The 20,832-nt window shown below is 38.9% G+C and overlaps 1 protein-coding gene and 1 long non-coding RNA gene across 2 annotated transcripts in view; one reads left to right on the top strand and one right to left on the bottom strand.

Moving 5' to 3' along the window:
- Nucleotides 1-377: 377 nt before the first annotated feature.
- Nucleotides 378-20,334, bottom strand: lzts1 (leucine zipper, putative tumor suppressor 1). Its single transcript, XM_081610570.1, has 10 exons — nt 19,975-20,334; nt 19,781-19,870; nt 8,775-9,009; nt 8,558-8,686; nt 4,015-4,159; nt 3,543-3,934; nt 3,284-3,457; nt 2,997-3,128; nt 1,879-2,073; nt 378-1,624 (listed from the first exon to the last, which is right to left on the bottom strand). The coding sequence occupies exons 3-10, from the start codon at nt 9,003-9,005 to the stop codon at nt 1,103-1,105; spliced, it is 1,920 nt and encodes a 639-aa protein (XP_081466696.1). The 5' UTR covers nt 9,006-9,009; nt 19,781-19,870; nt 19,975-20,334; the 3' UTR covers nt 378-1,102.
- LOC145552779 (uncharacterized) overlaps nt 13,478-20,832 on the top strand; it is a 28,592-nt gene continuing 21,237 nt past the window's right edge. Inside the window, exon 1 of the long non-coding RNA XR_014088887.1 lies at nt 13,478-13,582. This is a non-coding gene — a long non-coding RNA (uncharacterized LOC145552779). The remainder of the gene's footprint in view (nt 13,583-20,832) is intronic.

Here is a 20,832-nt window from a genome sequence, read left to right as displayed (position 1 = left end):
TGGAATTTCATTTAGTTTTATAACAGGGTCTACCCTCCACCACTATCTAGACTCATCTGGTCTCCGTTGATAGCAACATTTACTTTAAAATTACAGTGTACCGTCCACCTCCATATACCTGAAGGCGTGTAAATTCTAACCTGGCTATATCCTGACAATGTTCTTAGGAAATGTATAGGTTCGAAATGTGAAGAAAGTAGATTTGAAGAAAACTTCTCACTCATGGTTGTTGAAGTTAGAAAACTGAAATAATTTTAAAATAGTTTTTATAATCCTAACTGTGAAGTTCTGTCACATTTGATGTCAGACAATCAGGAATTTATTCAGGTTATGAAAATATCTGGTTTCAGCTGTAAATATGTCCTATGAGACGTTCACACAAATAAACATCTTTATTGGCAAGATAAATATACTAAACACTAAAATGCTGTAAGAAAGGTTACATTTTACAAGATCTATAGACTGACAATAATATATTAAATGTGCCGTTTTTTTGCATATACAAGTATTAATTTTTTAGGGTGAAAACACACGACTTATTAAAGGTGACTAAAACATGTATTTTAGGTCAATACTGTTTACAGCACATTAGTGAAATAAAGGGAAGCATTTGCAGATATGTGTGCTTATTTGAAAAGACTGTACAGTTCAAACGTTTTGCTTAAAAGAGAAACTGGCGGAAATATACAGTGAGAGACAGATCAAGATTAATCAGTGCTAATTTATAACAGAAGACCTTGTTGTCTTACTGTCATAGAAGGACATATTTAAAATGATCATGATTACTCCATGGTTCTATAAGACATTATTATTAACATATGAACACTTTCTCTGAACTAGTAAGTCAAATTAAAACCACAATTGTTCTTGTTGGACAGAATAAAAAAGAATCAAATATAAACAAAAAAATCTATCATTTACTTTTAAACAAATAAGAACAATGTGATAATCAATAACTATTCTCAGTAGCACTGATTATGCTATAATACCCACATTTTAATAAATAAGCTAAGCTATAAAAAAAACAGTCAGTGCTTTAAGTAAGTGTCAAACTGTGTTCATGTTTTTAGAAAAGATACTAATGATACTAAGGCTGCTTCTGTCAAATCTCTGTAGCAATAACATCCTCATAAGTTTGTAACCCTGCACTGTATCTGAGGTCCAAGCCCAGCTCTGTTCGGTTCTCCAGCTCGGCCGTCAGCTCCTTCAGGATCCTCTCCAGGTCTTTGTTCTTCTTGTGCATCTGCAGGTAATTGATCTGGAGCTGCTTCTGGTATTTGATCACCCTGTCTTTCTCCTGGTTCCAAGTCTGCCTCTCCAGCTCAAAGCTGCTGACCAGTTTCTCCTGAGCATTCTTCTCCTCTCTGAGCTCCTGCTTCAGTCTCTCCACTTCTCTTTGGAGCGAGCCGGTGAAAATGCACTTCTTGTTCTCTGACCCTCGGACCTGGTCAAGGGAGTCTAACTCCTGGATTGAATTTTTAAGTTCAGTGCTTTTCTGCAGCTTCTGCTCTTCAGCTGCAACAAGATCCTGTTTGACTTGCTGAATGTCTTGCTCCAGTTTGCCAACGTTGTCTCTCAGAAAATCGGCCTCAACCTTTTTGCGCTGAAGTTCATTTTGGCACACCTAAGCAAAAAGGGAAAAACACAACTAGAAGATTATTGTTATTATTTTTGTTAGCTAATAATTGTTGAACCTAGTAAAGGTTCCCTTAAATGTAGAAGTGAGGATGGTATTTATTTGTTACGACATGAAAATTAAAAAAAAAGAAAATCCTATTTTGGCAGGTTACAGTCAGATTCAGGAGCAGGAAAGTGGACATTACTTTAAAAATAGAGAGTATTTTGTGAACATCTGTGCTATAATACAACTGTACGAACCTCAACCTCTCTGGTGCATGAGTGGAGTTTGTCTTCATAGTCCTTGTTCTGTTGCTCGAGCCTCTCCACTTTTGCTGTGTTTTCCTTTAGGGATGCTTTGAGACTTACAATCTCATTTAGCTTGTGGCTCACGTCCGCTTGGCAGTCCCTCAGTTGCTGCTTCAATAAAGAGATTTCTCCTGACTTCTGACACACCTACATTTCAACAGAGATGATGGCGATAATAAAAGAAGGAAGTTAATTTTGAAAATTTGAATTTGGAAGACAATGGAGAATAGTTAAAGCTTTTCCTTAAACTACAGCATATTTTAGCAGTGGCAAGGTATATTCTGTGCAATTGTAGCTCGATAATATTGTAACCTTTACAGTATATAGAACAATAAAAATTATATCCTCTCCAATCAAATTTTAGTATCTATGTGTGCATAATCTGCCCAGGTCCTTCAAAATTGGTAGAGCAGGCCTTCGTTCAGCAAGCTTCTTTTTTGGAACAGTTGACTGTAGTATATAGGTTTGTACTTGTTCTAGCTAGATTTCTTGTTTTAAAAACAATTGCATTCATTCTCAATACACAAAAAGATGCACCATGTACTTTGTACACAGTGCTGTAGGTGACACGTTTGACCAGACATGGTAGAACAGAGAAGAACCAAACAGCTTATTGAATTGTAAACTTTGGAAATAGTTAGAAGACAAAAACAACTTCCCTTTTTATCCAAAAGGACAGTCATTTATTTTGCATTCACCAACATGGTTCTCGGTTCAAGACAATACAGTTTGGAGTCAGTAGGGGGCACCTTAATGGCTGGGGTAGACTCTGGTGGTGCTCATTTCCACACTGTGACTGTCGTTGCTTTTACGTCTGTAAATGTTCCCAAACTAAAAATTTCACTGTCTTGTAAACAAGCAAAAAATGTATTCACTTTATTTCAGCTAACTCGACAGCAGTGCACAGCAACAGGTGAGGAAAAGGCTGTCCCATGTTATTCTACGCTGCCAGGAGAAAACTATGGTCCTCACAGAAGTTTACTCAATCATAGTTTTCTTTAAACCTTGGATCTTGCAACTAGCCTATGGCTACAGCCATATCGGCTGACATGGCTACATATGCCACTGACCTCCCACTGGGTTTCCTCGAGTGTTGGCACGAGCTGGGTGCTCTCTTTCTCATATGACCTCAGTCTGAGTTCAACGAGATCCTTCTCTCGCGTCAGCTTCGAGAGATCTTCCTGGAGCTTCCCATTTTCTTTCTGCAGACAAACACAATTCCCACTTAACAATTTCCTGCAGGATATACACCTCCCAGTGCTTTGTTTCTCAAATAAATTAATGCATCATTTGCTGCATCATAACTGGAATTGATGAGGCTTAAATAGCAGAGCTGAGGAGTCAGGTTGGAGCTGACCTGGAGGTAGCAAACTTGCAGTTGAAGAGCCTGGTGGGTTTTTGCATTCATCTGAGACACTTCTCGCAGCTGTGTGGTGCACCGCTGCTTCAGCCCATCCATCTCCTCTGCGCAGAACTTTTGTCTCTCCTCAAACAAATGACACGTTTCTGCCTCCTTCAACTCTAAACTTACCTGTTGTGAAGTTAAACAGTCAGAAATGAATCGCTCACAGGCTTATTTTGATCATGCTGGGTGCTTCTTTCATTAAGTTTAGTACCTGCAGCTCCTGAAGTTCATTTTCCCTCTCCAGCAGTCTCTGTTCTAGATGCTCAATCAGCAACTCATCTGTCGTTATGGGGGACCGGATCCCACCTGCCGTTTCTGAAAGAGTTCTTGGTTCGTCTGCAGACAGTGGGGAGCCAGCATCCTCATTAGCCTTAGAAGCCAACCCTCTGCTGCTTAAACAAGCCCTGTAACTGCTTTCGAGGTTTGTGTTATTTCCATTGACCCATGGAGGGAAATTGGGCTGTTGTCCTTTGCAGAGGCTGTTTAGCAGAGCTGAGCTCCCATCATTCTGACTGACAAGGCCTGTGGAGGCTCTTAGACTGCCACTGGTGCTGTGGGTAGGGAGGCTAGACATTGAGTTACGCCCAGAGTCAGAGAGAGTTCCTGAAAGGCAGAAATAACATCACAATTATTTCTTGTCATTTAAATTTAGGGCAACGTTTTACCAGAAGGCTGACAAAAACCTAAGGGGTCTTGTTTGTGTCCAACAGTCGGAGTGCTTGCTTTCCTCATGGGACAGAGGACGTGGCCAGTCTCTGCGGATGAAGCCGTCGTTGTGTTCACCGACTTGAAGGCGGTGGCATGGACGAGCGATTTCTCAGCAGGAGTCTGGAAGAGTAAAAGAATTCCTCTTAGCTGACAGCACAGCAAATAGGATACCATGTTAGAGAAGATTTGATAAATGACGCTCTTATCCTTCAAGCTAAAGAGTTTTTAAACTTCTAATAGAGTTATTTTTAGAAGCTGGGTCCAATAGAGTAAAATAATGTTCTTTTTTTGCCTTTCATTGTGTCATCTCACATCAGAAATGGAACCAGTGATGTACGGAGACCTGCTGTACTGTAGGCTGACTCTTATGTGAGCCACACAGTTATAACCGCAAGTAAATTTCTGTGTATTAGCTAAAGAAGTAAAAACTCCTTTTTTGGAGTGAACCAATAGTCCACATGCCCCATCTGTGCATTTAAAGGCTGTCACCAGCAGTACCACAGCACCATACCTCCCCTCCTGCTCTTTCTGTACTCCTCTCCTCCCCTCTGCAGCCTACATCTCCCCTCCATATGCTGTCTGAGCGAAGATGAATAGCCCCTCTCCATGATATTAATAATATGAGCTATTGCTGAAGTGTAAGAGGCAAGGCTTGTGAGCTCAGCATTCCTTCTCACTGACTTCATGGCTGGGATGCCTTTTTGTGGTTTTTCTTTCAAACTGTCAACTTCTCCCCAACCCTCGATCTCTCTCTTTCTCTTATCCCCTTTTGTCTGTACTGTCCGTCCCCCGAGGAATAAAGACCTATTGAGGAAAATGCTTTTGCTTATGTGTTCCTGGCACAGAAAGTGCCTCTCAGAAAAGATCGGGGCATTCTTAGGTCATTAATCTCGATGATTAAAACACTATAAAGATCTAAGATAGGCTATGAGAAATGTCTGTTTTTTATTAATTATTATAAGGCCTTCTGTTTATTCTTTCATTCTCCACATGACTGCATGACTTGTGGAACTTCTAAGAATATGCTTTTTAGAAATCGAGTCAGATGATTTGTACCGTTCTTAAGTCTGAATGCTAACTATTAGGCTAATAATAGCTAGCTGTAGCTGAGTGTAACAATTGACATTTGACTGAATTAGCCCTTTTTATAGCAACAATTTGCCGGGTCAGCGTATTTCAGGAGACCTCAAATGGAACTTGAGGTCTGAAGTTCCAATGCATTGGGAAAATGCACATAACATGTAGACTCAAAAACTATAGAATATTTTTTTGCTGGTTCAAAGGAGTTTTACATAGACTGTCTTAGAAGAAAATTATTTAGCATGTTTTTTGTTTTTTAAACTATCTTTAATTGGGACTTTGGATGCTTTTAACCCTTATGTGTAGAAATGGGGTCCAACCGACCCCACACACGTACAACTTGTATCATTTGCCAAAGTCCTCTGCGTTTGCCTCAGTCCTCACACGCACAAGGGTTAAACCTGTGCATGGAGTGCACCTAAAAATGCCACCACATAATTTTGGTTGTTTTATCATTTTGAAATATTTTCATGCATAATTTATTCTATTTTCTTTTTCCCAAAAATGAACAAATTATATTTTGTTTGCATTTCGGCATTTTAATCTGCCTGCATCTATAGTGCTAGTCCTGAGGTTGGGATCGGAGTGGCGAAGCGGAACATTTGGTTGGGGGGCGTTGCTTCCGGGTTGGTTTTGGGGCGGAGTTCCGGTTTGCCTCAAAAGCTATCTGGATGCTAAAGGCAGCGCTTCAGTTGTCATAGCTGACTTCTATTTTATTATCCTTCAGGTCAGTAGACGGTGGAAACACACCAGAAATACTCTGTGAGATTTTTACCTCTTATTTGACCAGTATATAGCACTGTGTTGCGCTTTCTGTGCACCGTTTTGCCAACAGTTGCCAGTTTTATCAGGCGAGAGTTAAGTTGGAGAAGGCCGTGATATCTTACTAACTCCGGGTTTTAAGAGTTTTATTTTGCTTTTTTTAATAATATTCAGTGCAAGTTGCTTGTTGACTCATAAAGTAGCTCGGAACATGAGAGTAAAGTGAGTCCAGCCAAAGTTAAAGGTAGATAAACTATTCTTTGTTCATGAATTGTGGGAATTGAGGTTAAAGGTGAAACAATGCTAAGTTAAATTATGTATTTGTTTTGTAAGTCTTATTCTACTTTTGATCAGTATTCAGTTAAAATCGGTGTGCATTTTAATGCTTGTGCCAGTTAAAATAGAGCTAAATGAAGTAAAGCTTTAAAACTGTTGATTTTTATAGTGTTTGACACACTATGCCTTGGTTGTCTTCATCTAAGTGAAGAATCGAAATGTGAAAAGGGTAATGTGTGAAGTTAATTACTACCTGTGAGAAAAGTAAGCCAGATTTATAAGACAATGGTTATGTAAAACATTAATACTGTACACTGTAAAATATTTGTTTGTTCGGTCATCATTGCTGACTTCTATTTTATTATCCTTCAGAATGTGCTCATTACTGTTATAGCAGTCCTGACACTCGGGACCCGTAACATACAGATGTGTCAGGTGTAGCAGGGTTTGATTTTTTGACTTGGTGCAACTGAGAATGACAGATAGTTTGCTTATATTTTGTAACTGAGATCAAGGCTTCGTAATGATCTGCCTACAACACTGACTTAGTTATCATCCAGCCCCTTTGGCAAATTTTGTAGAATGACTGGAGTCACTGCCCATTTAAAAGACCTCATTGTGCTTTCCAGTCTGATCTCTTGAGCAACACTTTCTCACCTTATTCTTTCCTCATGAAGCCATCTATTTTGTGTACAACATTAACCCTTCAGTGAAACACTCTCACATGATGCTGCCAATCCCTAAATTTCACAGTTGGGATGGTGTTCTCGGGCTTGAAAGGAACCTTGTTTTTACTCCAGATATAATGTTTAAAACTGTAAAACACTTCCATTTTAGATTTATCAGACCATGATGTTTCTCTAAAAATTATAGAATTTCTTCCCAAGCAAACTTGCAAACTTTGATCTGATTTTTATGTTGCTTTTGAATATGTAGTCTTCCAGCTCATCTCAGTACAAGACTTGTTTTACTGTGACTAATGACTCTTACCAACTTTAGTGAGCATCTTCAACAGGACTTTTGAATTGCGTGATACCCACATTCACTATACATTCATCTCTGGGACACAGATCCCGTTTCCTTCCTGAACAATATACACTTTATTGCTAAAACCATTCATGCACCCATCCAAATCATTTAATTCAGGTATTACAACCAGCTTTATAGCCACAGGTGAATAAAATTCTGCAGCTATGTATGCTCTGTTCTCAAAATACATCTGTGAAAGAGTGGCTTACTCGCAGGAGCTCAGTTAATTCAAGCATGGTACATTGATGGGATGTCATCTGTGAAATGGATCCTTTCATTAAATTTCCTCTCTGAAATCCCATGGTCAGATGTTTGTGGTATTATGAACAAAGCAAGCACCAAGTACAGCATAGAAAAATCACAGAGTGGGGAGTAGCACTGCACAGTGTGCGGAAGTCACCAACTGTCTTCAGAGTCAAAACTTAAATGCAATGCAAAGTGTTGAATGCATTAGTATAAAGCTTGAAGGCTCTGTACTCTAGAGACCTGATCTACATATTGACAAACCATGTTTCCTTGTCTTGCAATCCAATAGATGAGGCTTGCCAATATATTTTGGACTGCATTTTGCCAACTGTAAAGTTTGGTGGACAAAGGATTGTGGTTTTGTGTGGTTGGCCCTGAGTTTTAGTGAAACAAACTCCTGATGATATTGTACACTGAGATTGTAGTGTACAACACGATAGTTTTATGCTCCTGATTCTGTGGGAACAGTTTGGGAATCATCCCTTTCTGCACCAACATAACTATCCACAGTTCACGTGGCCTTAAAGCCTTTGCATTAAGAGTGTGATGATGGTAGTGTGTATGGGGAGAAGCGACCTATATACTCACACACATACATATATATTTACAGTGATGCTTCCACCACCTCCCCTCCCAAACCCTGGCACCCCACACCACACACACACACACACACACACACACACACACACACACACACACACACACACACACACACACACACACACACACACACACACACACACACACACACACACACACACTCTCATTCCCCCAGGTGGGTTGGTGGCTGTTCATCTTAAGCTCGGTACCCCTACCAAAGACCTGGGAGCTTGAGTGTCCATTGCAGTCTCTTTGGGGGTCACTGCCCTGAGAGTTTGAAACTGCAAGATAAGAGGTTTGTTTTTGCATGTGTGCATAACATCTGCAGCCTCATTAAACAAGGTTTTGCTGATTGGTTTTCAAGTATAAACCTTTCAAGGTGGTAGAGAACCTTTGTGCTAGCCATGCTGGTTTCTTTAGTTGTGACTGAGAATCATTGAATGATTCACGGATTGGCATGTAAAAGTTCAGGTAAAGTATGTTTTTTTAAAAATCAATGAACATGCAGGATAATTCCAAACTCACCCTTTCTAAAAACCTTCCTGGCATGAACAGCAGTTTTGGTTGCGATCGTCCATCAGAGTCCTTGTCTCTACTCGCAACGTCTTCCAATGATCTCTCTCTGTGGTGCGTAGACCTCTGTTTATGGTTCACCTTAAGTCACACAAAAACATTTCTCCTAAAACTGATGTTTCTGCACATACCGTACAAGGAATTCTCACTCATACTTACAGTATCTTACCTTAATGTAAAAGAAATCTTCACTTCTTCCTGACCTAGAGTGGGAGAGGCCTCTGGAGTGATGAGTGGTGGAAGAGGAACTCTGAGCAAAGCCACACTTCAGTAAGCCATCAAGATTGCACCCTCCACTCTTCCTGTGAGTATTTGTCCCCTCCTTTAACCGATAGTCAGAAGCCTTGCAGTGCTTGCTGTTCAGACTGTTTCCAGCAACAAGGCTGCTGACGCTACCCATGGTCCTGCAAGCACAGGTGTCGACAGGTCCAGATGGAAAACTTACAAAGAACTGTATGGGTGACACGTCTCATGACACCAGAAAATTTCTGACATTGGCCTCATCTGTGAGACAGAAAAACAAACAAGACAAAAAACAATCAATATATAATATGTCTATGCTTTGTTGCATGCTTAAAAACAATTTCTAACAAAATGAAAATAATAGTATTCTTTAGTTTTTCTATGTTTATGGAAGGTGTTTGAAGGTTTTTCTTTGGTCTTTGGCTGTTTTTTTCATAAATGTTCTGTACAATTCAATTTGGGCTTAGAAGGCAAGACATTTGTACAAAAAATTAGTTGTCAGAGCTAACAAACTACCTACTGCACACAAAAGCCTCTGAAAATCATGTATTTAAGAAATAATTGGAAAAAAAATCAATCAGAGACCTGAAACAGGACCTGACAGATGCCTCATCCTATAGTTAATCATCCACTCCAGGAGAGATTTTGGTTTGAGATCTTTGACATATTTTTCTACAGATTTATTTGAAGGAATTATGTTGTACTTGTGAAAGGTTGTTCATAACAATATAAAAGTTGTTCCTTGCTAAGTTATCTGTTGTATTTACTTTGTGCACACACCAAACTGGCTCATTCTTTTGAGTTTAGGTACATTTTTAATCTTGATTGTTTCAAAAGACAGAGTTACAGTTTTGCACAAGTGAGTACATACTATATACTCCTCTGGGACATAAAAACTTTATAGTTACAGTTCAATTACTGTTTCTAGCCATCAGCGACGTCCTGACATTGTTCTGGCTGATATTTGCCCACTCTATTTATCAGAGTGGGCAGATCACATTTAGATTAGCTAGTTTACTGAGAGGAACCAAGCTTTTAAAGGTGATTCATTCATTTTCCAAAATGTTGCATTTTGGAAGCTATTTCAGAAGGTTAGTATTACCTTATATGTCCATTTCTGAAACTGTTTTGATGATGGTGTGGGATCATTTTCCTACAACCAACTGTAGCCAAGTTTCTGATCAAAAACTGCCCCCTTCAGATAAGATTATTTTGATTTGGATGTCCAAGAACAACAAACATCCAATTGACAGACACCTATATTAAAAACATAAAACAATGAAACTAGAAGTTAGAAGATTCTAGATTAGAACATCACTGTCATTATTCACAGTAGACAAGAGTTTAACATCAGCAAAGGTTTAGAGTAGAGGTCTCCAAGTTCAGTAATTCAGAGCCACTGTCCTTCAACATTTAGATGCCCCCCCTGGTCCAATACACTTGATTCAAATAAATGGTTGATTATACTCCCTCAAAAAACTTGATGATTTTCTGAGGGAGTAATCCAGCCTGTTAATCTCACTTGCTTTTGAACCAAGACTGCATTTCAAAGTTGTTTTACTCTTGGCTCATAAGTGCTATGGTTGAAGACTCTTGGCTTCAAGCATAGCACCCTCTAAGATGAATTCTCATCAGCTTAGAGGGTGCTAATGAAGAAATCGCCAATGTCAACAACAGACTCAAAAGTTGCAATTATCCACAAGGACAAGACAAATAATTTCTGGAAAGATTTTCTATGATCAAATGAGACAAAGATTCACCTCCTTAGTCACAATAACAATAACAATAATATTTTGAGGAATCAAGCTAAGTCTCAGTGCGCTGGTAACATCATGGACCTGGCTAACATTAAGCTTCTGGGAGGCTCTGACCCCATAATGCAGTATTGAACCCTCTTGAGATTTTAAAGAATTAATGGCAGGAAACAAACCAGTTCTGCCGCTCATTGAAGTTGTATTTTGTACAGTCAGTCTTCCAAAGAATAGGAATACAGCAATTAAATCATTCAAATTCCTTAAATACAATAACAGTAACACCAATAATAAGTAAATGTTAATGTCAGAGCAGAACTGTCTTAAAAGAACACCAAGAACCATTTCTATGAAAATGTTTAGGTGATCAAAAAACATCTAGATTAAAAAACTTTCAAATATAGAGGCTAAAGAACACAGTTAAAAAAGATGACTGTAAAGTATACCGGACATGTCAACAGAAGATTTTCTTCCTTATTGACTCTTCAGGTTATTTATTTTTATTTCATAGTATTTGCTGCTATTTAATGCTAAAGCACTTGATGAGGAAACGGATGTGTTTGGATTTACATAACAAACTGGCTGAAATTAGTCCACATTGGCGTTTTGCCTAGATTTGTGCACCTAGATTCAAGCTGCTGCTGTAGAATTTCACAAATAACCTTTTGGATGACCTTCCTGAAAACAAACTGGCCACCAAGCTAGGCATCACCAACTCAATAGTTGGCTGTAGCTGCCCTCCGAGTGACTTATGGCAATGACAAAACACCATATATATATTTTTGTTACTTATATCAATATACATTAATAAGATGTTGGTAAATCTCTTTACAAAGATTGCTCTATATGTATATATCATATGGAAATTAACTTTTAATGTAGTTTTAAGGCATAATTATCAAACCTAAAAATATAACTCATTCATACTAACTCTTTGAACTAAATTAAGCTTGTAACCAAATCTGCGTCTGTATTTTTTGCTTAGTTTACCAACACATTTATCCATTGAATTACCATCATTACTATTCATGCTGTCTCACTCTCTCCACCTCCTTTTGCAAAGCAAACAGATCACAGATGTTACTATCATGATCTCTAACCCACAGGGGAGAAGTCAGCTCTGTGGGTGAGCTCTCGTGGCAAAGGGCTTCTCACTGCCTGGTCTCTGCTCTTTGAACCACCTGGTCCTCTGGCTTTAAGTATTTTATAATAGCCACAACAACAAAGCACGGAACATATTTGTGTACACTTTATTTGACATGGGGTTGCAACCTAACAGCTTTCACTGTCCACTTTCCTGAGCACGGTGTGAGAAGGAAAGTCTTGAACAAAGGCACAAAGAGAGTTGATAAAGACTTTTATCACCCCGAAACAAAAGGAGGTGAAAGATGTAAAGACGAACCTCATGTGTCATGAAGAGAATCACAGCACCATCAGCAAGACTATGTAGTAGAAACTATAAAAAAATTCTGTGGAAGTGAAAGAAAAGTACAGAAAATTTCAATATATTCTAGAAGAAATGAAAATGAAAAAAAAAAGAACATGCTCAGTCACTGTAGACAGTTAAAATTACGACCTGCACAAATATACTGGAAAACAGTCTTCCCTGTCACTCTGGTAAACAGTCTCTGACATGGCTATGGCTTACTGAGCCTGTCTGCCACTAAATCCACAGATCCCACTATCACTCTCAGATATCAGCAACCGCCCCTGACAATGGACCGGTGTAATGAAACAATAGATTTTACTTACTGCCAGGCCAAACTAAGCACCCATCTCTTGCCAAGCCCCTACAGAGTCATCCATCCAGTCCTGAAGGAAACAAGCAGCCAGGCATGTGTGTATGTATGAATGGACGAAGTGCAAATACAAACACTACCACCCCGGCCAGGAGGGTCTGCTAACCGTCCAGATAAAAGGGGGTGGGTCTTCCAGCTTGTCTAGTCAGCTTGTGCCGAGTTTTGCATCATAACTGATATGGAAATTCAGTTGTGTATCTGTGTGCACCAAAACGAGAGTGTGTGAGAGAAGGAGACCTCCCACTCCTCCCTGGGGAGCTGGTGTATAACATGTGCTCCCATAGAACCGGCGTGTGCCGCTCAAGTGATTAACTCCCAGCTTTCACAAAGGATCTTTTACACCCTCAGTGCAACCCCCCCACACCTTCTCTCTGCATACTGCCCCGTTAGTGCATCGAGTAACTGTGTAATAACCATTCATCCCTCCCTTTCCCTCATCCTGTTAGTCCCTCCCTCCACCCATCCATCCCACTTGCTGCCCTGCACCCACCCTGAATAAACAGTTCATCTGAAGGAGGAAAAAAAGGCGCTTGCCCTCTATCTTTTCGCTCTTTGTCTGCTGAAGTGTGCTGTCTTTGTGTAAGCCCTTGTGCGGTATTTGATGCATTCTCTCCCCTAACAGCAGGACCATATTTGAATGTTAAATAAATCACTACTACTGAAAATTACTACTGTTCCAGACCTTTAGAACTCATGGGTTTTTAGACACTTTTTTGTGTCTCCACAAGTTCAACACAGACTAAACTCTTGGTAGAGCGAAAGTATAATGTAATCAAAACAGTAAAATATAGAATGAAAAGCAACCCTATGAAGAAAAGAAAACCACCCTCCATTTTTGTAACTCAGATAAGTTAGCAAAAATACATTTGTATTTAAAAGATTTGTAGAGAATTGGGTAAAATCAACTTTTTTAGCTTTGTTTCCAAAAACATACCCTTAGCTTTGATTATTTCATACATGTTTGAGAAATCCTAAAATCTCCCATAGCAACCATTTGGGGATGTCTAAACACTTGGTCTCACTGAGCACCACATTTTCCACACTGCCTCTCCTTCTTATAGAGCACCTCTTCCCTGCAGCTCTCCCTCATAACTCCTTCAGACTAGCGCCAGCAGCAATTAGCACCTGGTGGAACTGTGCATCCGCTGAGTTCATCATATGAAGTACTTCTCAGTGCAACTCAGGTAAGAACGTTTTTAAATGCTTAATGGCGAAACACTGTTGTGAGGATGTGCTGAAGGACTGACGGAAAGAGCAGGAGCTTCTTAAAGAGACAGATACCCAGTTTCAAGGTGTGAAATTGCAAAGTCAAATTTAAGTCATGTTTTATACATATATATAATATTTTTCTAACAACTGAAGGTAACACACTTGATTGTGCTATAAAATGGCACTAAGGGGCTGGAAAATACATAATATTGCCCTTTTAAACTATACACTAAAACGCTCTTTTAAGTTGAGCATAGTGAATTGCACTAAAGTTTCTGTGATGTTACATCAGATCGTCTGAAGCCTTTATTCATAAAATGTTTGCGGAATCTTTTGACCCACTTTTTGAGTACTCCCCAGTATCTCTGCTTCAGTCTTTCTCAGCTGTACTCTTCACTCACCCTTTCAGCTGGCTGCACTTGTTCTGCGATCAGTTCTATTGAAGGCTGTTAGTCTGAACAGTAGCACTTCCACTCACTTGCTTTTCGCAGGTAGTTGTTTTCACATCTATTTGATGCAAATATATACTTGATTTTGTGTTTTCTAGGATTCCAGTTTTTTACGTGATAACAATAGGTTTGAGGTACCAGATTTCAAGGGGCATTGTTTGATTCAGGAACTCTAGTGAAGTGGGGATGCGTGTATTTGTGTATGTGTGGGCGCTTGCATATATCTAATCTCATATCTGACTGGCTCCAGGTCTGTCTTTGTCTGGACAAAAGAGATTTTTGTTCACTGAATATCTATGTGTTTGTGAGCAGAGGAGGGACTGTGTGCATGAAAGTGTGTGTGTTGGGGGCAGCATGGGTGGGGGTGTCGACCTTGCTTTTTGAGCTGCAGCTGATCTGCCTGACACAAAATCCTGAACCCCCCCTCAAACACCTCCATAAGAATTGCTGACAATAGACCCTCTGCTAGCCAATGAAAGACACACACTGTCAAGCGGCATGGCCAATTGATTAACACAGACAGTAATAGGCAGTAGTGTGTCAGAAAGTTTGTGGATTTATACCTGTCTAACAATGACCATAAAAACCTGTTGTCACTGTACCTCTGTACACCACCGCTATGCCAGATGGCATTGCTTTAATTCACACTGTCTATATGGTAATTGCTAACAGATGCATGTATAATCTATCTAGTTCAATGTCTGTTTTTTTAGGTCAGTCTCAGTTTATTGTTCTTTGTGTATGTCTGCGGTCTCAAGCATGTCTTGAACTTCATGCAACAGTTGTTTTGAATTAAAGTCCAAATTTAAAGGCTTAATCTACATAAGCTTTTGTAGTTGAACTAAAATATTTTTTGTTTTATGGAAATATCTTTACTAAACATTTCGGACTGAAAACCTCAAGCAAATTCAGACAAAATTGCCATTTTGCATGATTCTGAAAACTGGCCCACGCTGGTTCAGTCAAGGATCAGGTTCCCAATCAAGACAATCTTAAGTGGTTGAAGTCTTCCCGACTAAACTCGTGTCCTGATGCCTGTAGTTGGTCTCCCGTCTGTCTGTGAGATTTTTTTCCCTAGTTAATTCCACACAAGAAAACACATTGAAGGGGGTTATTGATTAAATTAGCATTAGCCTCCCACTTTATTAAACTGCTCCACATGATAACATTATCACCTGCAGCAAGACAGGAGTTTGTTGAATAGTGTGGATAAAGGTGCTGATAAAGATATAGGGATTGTTACGGAAATGCCCATATCTTTAAACATACAGTGTTGGCCCACCCTTTTGCTGCTATAACAGATTAAACTGTTTCACTATGTCTACAAAGTTTGTGTGTGTCATGGTAATTTTTGATATTTCTTTGAAAAGAGCATTTGTGAGGTCAGACATTGATGTTGGGTGAGAAAGTCTTGCTTGCTGTCTAACTGCTTTAATTCATCCAAAAAGCCTCCTACGGTTCTGTGCTGACCATTTAACTTCCTCCACACAAAACCTTCTGTTGGGGGAAAAAAATTTGGATCCATATCACATAGAAAAAAAATCCTGATAAGCTTAAAAATTCCAGTTTCATTTTTTATCATTCTTGAATTTCAGATTTGACCTTTGCGACAACCATCTCCCTTTAGTAACCCCAGAACTGCCTTTCACTTTACATGGGTACAAATTTATTTAGAAAAAAACAATTTAAAGTTGATTGATTTTCCAGTAATGTTACAGAAAGTCACTTTCCCTCATAAAATATATGAGAAAATTCTACAAAAGAAGAGTAAATATCATTTACTCTTCTTTCAAAATGGGTTGCTAATTTTAGCTTCCCAGGTGGAAGAATAAAACATAATTAATTTATTTTCTAAACATATTGAATGAATAAAAAATTTTAATCAAATATTTAACAACCAAATATCTGAATAGCTTAATAAGTGTAGCAGTGTTCTACTAATATTAGACTATGCTGTACAGTCACATACAAAATGCTGCACATGTTCCTCCTGTTGTGATGTAACACATTAGATAACTGCAATCAATCTTGTTCACAGAAACTAACCAATGATTTACAGGTACTACAGAACCTCCCGCCCGAAGGCACGACAGCACAAACTCAATTAAAAACTTAAAATTAGAAGAACAGGAAGCAGCTCATGTATGACAACAGAAAGGATACAATCCTGGAGACTGAAGGGCTGCTAGGTTGAATTATTGAGAGCTAATACTCTCTTTTTTCTGTCATTCTCAATAGCCTGTCAAGGTCTCGCTGTCTCTCTTTCTCTTTTTTTGTTTCTCTCTCTCTCGTTCTGTTTCTGTCTCTCTCTTGCACTGGACTGATGTGTGGATGAGTAATATGGCCTCCAGCAGAAAATCAACTAAGAATGAAGTGTGGGTTAGGGACAGTCATCTATCTTTCACTTTCACAGATAACATGTCTATCTGGCGACCAACTTCACACTCCCCTGCACTTGTGGCTGCGCACGCACACGCAGACACACAATGGCATCCAATATCAGCTAATTGGGTAATCCTTTTAGAGCATTGTAAAGGAGATTGAGCATGAATGGGGCTTCAGTGGTGAAGTGCAGAATACCAGACACTCATTAGTGCCCCAGAGTGAAGGAGATGGAGTACCAGGCACAGAGTGAGGAGCACGGGCAGAAAGAGTAAGAGACAGAGATGGAGAGTCAGGGAGGGTGAGGGACATTTGTATTCTGTGCGGCTAAACTTGTATTATATATTGATAACTGCTGCCCAGCATACAGTCAATGTTTCCTCTGTTCAGGGTGCGCAGAAAGACTCAATCCTAAGCCAGGGAGTAAACATTTATAACTCATTATTTTGATCTCAGCATGTTCTGCTGCAGGCGTATAACTGAATCTTTGATAAGGGGCCAGCTTTCAGTGAAGGACCCTCCTGTTGAAATTAGATTGCATTCAAACACCGTTATGTGCATCCAGATGAGACATTAGGTCGTCTAAGCGATCGACCTCCTCGGGTGTTAATAGATAAGGAGGTTCTGTGAATTACCGGCCAGATTTGTGTGACTGACGAAGTAGAGGTTCTAAAGTGCATATATTTGCATAACCTTGTCAGTTAGGATAAAGCTGAAAATGCATTTTAATGGAGCCTAAATGAGAGCATTTAGCCCTACAAGAATGGGAAGGAATGCAGAAAAGTACAGAGAGTCCTGAAGTAAAAAAAAAAAACTGAAAGGTTTTAAAGTTTTGAAGTAATGCATCTGCCGCTACAAAATATATTATTACATCAGGCCTCCTGAGGGTAATTTACAGTTATACAATGCACTAGATGTCCTAAATGGTTATGAATAGATGTATTTCTCTGGTTTGCTTCAGCGGTTCAAGGTCAGCCCTGCTGTCATAAAATATTTATTTATTGAGCATTTCTTCCATCAGAGAAAAGTTGTTGCAGGAGCACTGTACCAAGAAGCCTTATTTTTAGACATTCTGGAGTATTCTTCATGCATTAACCATGAATATATACCGTTTTCCATTACTTCTGTGAAATAAAAAGGGCTATGGACACACTGAAGGCCACATTTCATAGCTTTATGCAATCTATGAGCATGTGTGTGATAGAGGCTACTGAATAATTGTCACTGAAATGCTCACTAAAAATAATTTTTGAGGGTTTGGAATATTAATAATAAAAAAAATTTGTTGCAGTTTAAGATGAGATTTTAAATGATATTGGTTCTGTCAATTTCTATTATTATTTTCAGCTGTATAGTAGTTGTATGTAAGGGTTTGTACGATTAAAAGTTCAAAATGTTGTGGCTGTAAAAAGTTCACAAATTTAAGTTAGCATCCAGCTTTAGCTAGTTTAGAAACAGCGATAATTGCTAGCAAGCCTAACTTCTCAATCCTGCCCAAGTTAATTTTAATGAACAACTAATCTGAGTTGTTGTCAAATGGATTACAAGCCATAATAGATTTAATAACTTAATTAAATTTTCAGAAATATTTGATGCCTTCACTTCATGCTGCCGAAGAGAGAAGCGAGCTTCTTAACCATGGGGCGTTTGTTAGTGAATGGCAGATTCTGATTCTCACAGTTTGTTTATTTTGTACGTTAGGACAAACTGGATGAGCAAAATTAGCTGCCTGTGCATGCGTGGAAAAATGTTGCATCCACGCGTTCAGTGCGAAACCCCACATGTCTAAAAGCTAAATTTTAGACTAATAATTTTAACAAAAATAATGACTTCAATCCAACCAAATTAAATACTTTCAAATTTACAGACTATGTTTTGTTTAAACTCACTCTTGTCAGTCTTGCGCTGCAGCCAGTTATTGCTTATAATAATGCAATAATAAATTTTAATTTACGCATTTTTTTTCCAATCACAAGTAAATGAAGTTTTTTTTGTAATTTCTGAACTTTTATATGTTGGCATTTATCTGACAATCACAAAGCCCTCTCTCCGCTTATTAAAATTTACTTAATTAAATACTGTTGTATCCCAGAATGGTGATATTCATAATGTGGTAAAAAAGAAGAAATAATGATTTTTCTGGCACTGGGACCCTCTGACCTGCAAGCTGCTGACTCTGATAAGGTTGTCATTCTTTAGCACAGCCTTCCTCCCTTCCTCCTAAGCTGTGTGGGTATGCGTGCATGTGTGTGTGTGTATGTGTGTGTGTGTGTGGCGTAATATGGGAGTACAATGTGCTCACTTTCAGTCTGTATCATTCCGAAAGCAGCTGGAAGTATGTACTGCATACGATACCTGTGCTCAGCTCTAAAATCAAAGCCTAAAGGACCTTCGTGATGCCAACTGTAAACTGCACAAAAACTCTGCAAGTTAGTTTAGCATTATGGAGTCTTCTACCTGGCAGGAGGAACTGGCGTTTGAGTTTTATAGGATGTGCAAATCCTAGCAGAAAACGTTTATATCAAATGACGGTTAGCCTCAGTGAGATCAGGGGATGCTGCACTTCCCTGACAGAGCCTTCAATCATGAGAGGATGATGCTATGTTTGGTTATCTGGGACAGTTATTTTAGGTCTTCTTTAGCAGGTCATTACAGCTTACACTGATTGTCATTTCCTACATTAATGAAGCTAAAGGCTTAAATTGTGTGTAGAAATGAGGGATAGACCATTTTGCAAATAAAATACTCATCATATCTTCTTGAACTCTACAGTTAAAGAAAACATGTCTGCCTCTGTATGCTTGTGATTCTGTCCCTTCCCTGTGGTTAACTCTACGTAATATTACAGACCAGACCATGGAAGGACAAGCCTAAACAAGTGGGTTTTACTTACCCACACACTTTGTCACAATGCGGAGCAATTCACAATCCCTACGTGTCTGAACATATTCCTTGGTGAACACAGGTATGACATTGCTGTCGTTTTTCCCCCTTCTTTTGTGATTTACCACAGCAAGCAGGAGTATTTAACAGCAGGAAAATGCGTTAAAATCTTAATTCATGGTTAAAACATCTGAGGTTTCTGTAAATAATGAGGCATTTTAACTAAGCTCCATATTGGGTCCTTGATAATTAATATAAGGAGCTTAAAGTTCAGCTAAAAATCAAAAAGAGCGATTCTGACAATTTGTACACTGAAAGCAGCAAAGAGCTAAGAGGGCTCTAATGTTAGAAAACTTTGAGCAACTAACAAGCTTGAAACAAACAGACTCTGTAACGATTTATTCCATTTTAAATCCAGTCAATCAACCATACCTTCAAGTCCCCGAAGAACTGACTTACCTCCATTATGATCTGTGTGCCCTCACAGTAGCGATCAGTGCTGCTGCCACTCTGGACAAACACCCATTAGCTGGATGCAGACTTGGAAAGCTAATGTGAAAAAAAGAAAGAAAGGAATATCTGCCTTTATTCTCTCTTGGTCAACTCGTCACTCTGTTAACAGCCGTTGGTATGTCACAATCAGACCGGCCCACCTTCCTTCCACTGAACACTGTCACATTCCTCCATAAACACACTGCTTCCATTTCTTTCCTTTCTATCCTTGTTTCCTCCCCTCCTTAACTCCCTCCCACTTCACTCTGAACATCCACCTCCCCGGCTCATCCTGCCTCCCATTGTTTCTTCTTTTTTCTTTTGCCTTGGTCATCTCACATATACATGTCTTATTTGCTGTGCATTATTTCAGTGCTATTTTCCTATTTAAATTAGCTGTTCTCGTTCTCTTTTTTTTAACCACATTCTTTTCATTTTCACCTTGGATTTCGCCTTCTTTTTCTCTTTTCTTGCCAGGAAATTACTTCAGTCTCTACATGGATAAAGGCAGCAGCTCATCATCCCTGGCCAAACTTCTAAGCCCTGCACTCTTTATGCAGGATGAATATATATTTGTGTTTAGTAAAAAAAACAAACAAAAAAAAAGTTAAAGCCAAAATAAAACATAAAAAAAGCAAATAATTTTTTTTTTTTTTAGCAAAATCTTTACTTTAAAGGCAAAAATTTTAGGATGTTTTTTTTAAAGATTTTTTTTAAAGTACAAAATTATGAAGTGGATATAAAAGGGAACAATTTGTTTTAAGTTTACACATACAAATCTGAAGAGGTTATTATATTTTTCCCTGTACTATGAAGCCCCTAAATAAAATCCAGCTTAGCTAAGAACCTTCTGAAATAAAATAAAATCTAGATGTTTTTGTAAAGTCAGCAATAGAGAAAACCCAGTAAACATTACAATTTTACACTGAGTGTCTCTACACCGTAGAGGCACTCTACCAGATTTGTGGAGCATAGAAGCTGAATCTGCTTCTTTATGTTTGGTTCTAGTTCTGGGGATG

The sequence above is a fragment of the Poecilia reticulata genome, chromosome 9, assembly GCF_904066995.2.
Source record: "Poecilia reticulata chromosome 9, P_reticulata-male-v2, whole genome shotgun sequence".
NCBI classification, from domain to species: Eukaryota; Metazoa; Chordata; class Actinopteri; order Cyprinodontiformes; family Poeciliidae; genus Poecilia; species Poecilia reticulata.
Note: the sequence above shows the minus strand (reverse complement) of the source record. Positions and strands in the feature narration are given on the sequence as shown.

Excerpts from the sequence above, each read along its gene's own strand:
- lzts1 (XM_081610570.1), bottom strand. The coding sequence starts at position 9,005 with ATGGGTAGCGTCAGCAGCCTTGTTGCTGGAAACAGTCTGAACAGCAAG. Across the intron at positions 4,160-8,557 it reads CAGGAAGGTTTTTAGAAAGG|ACTCCTGCTGAGAAATCGCT; the intron begins GTGAGTTTGGAA and ends TTACTCTTCCAG. Across the intron at positions 3,129-3,283 it reads TGCAAGTTTGCTACCTCCAG|AAAGAAAATGGGAAGCTCCA; the intron begins GTCAGCTCCAAC and ends GTTTGTCTGCAG.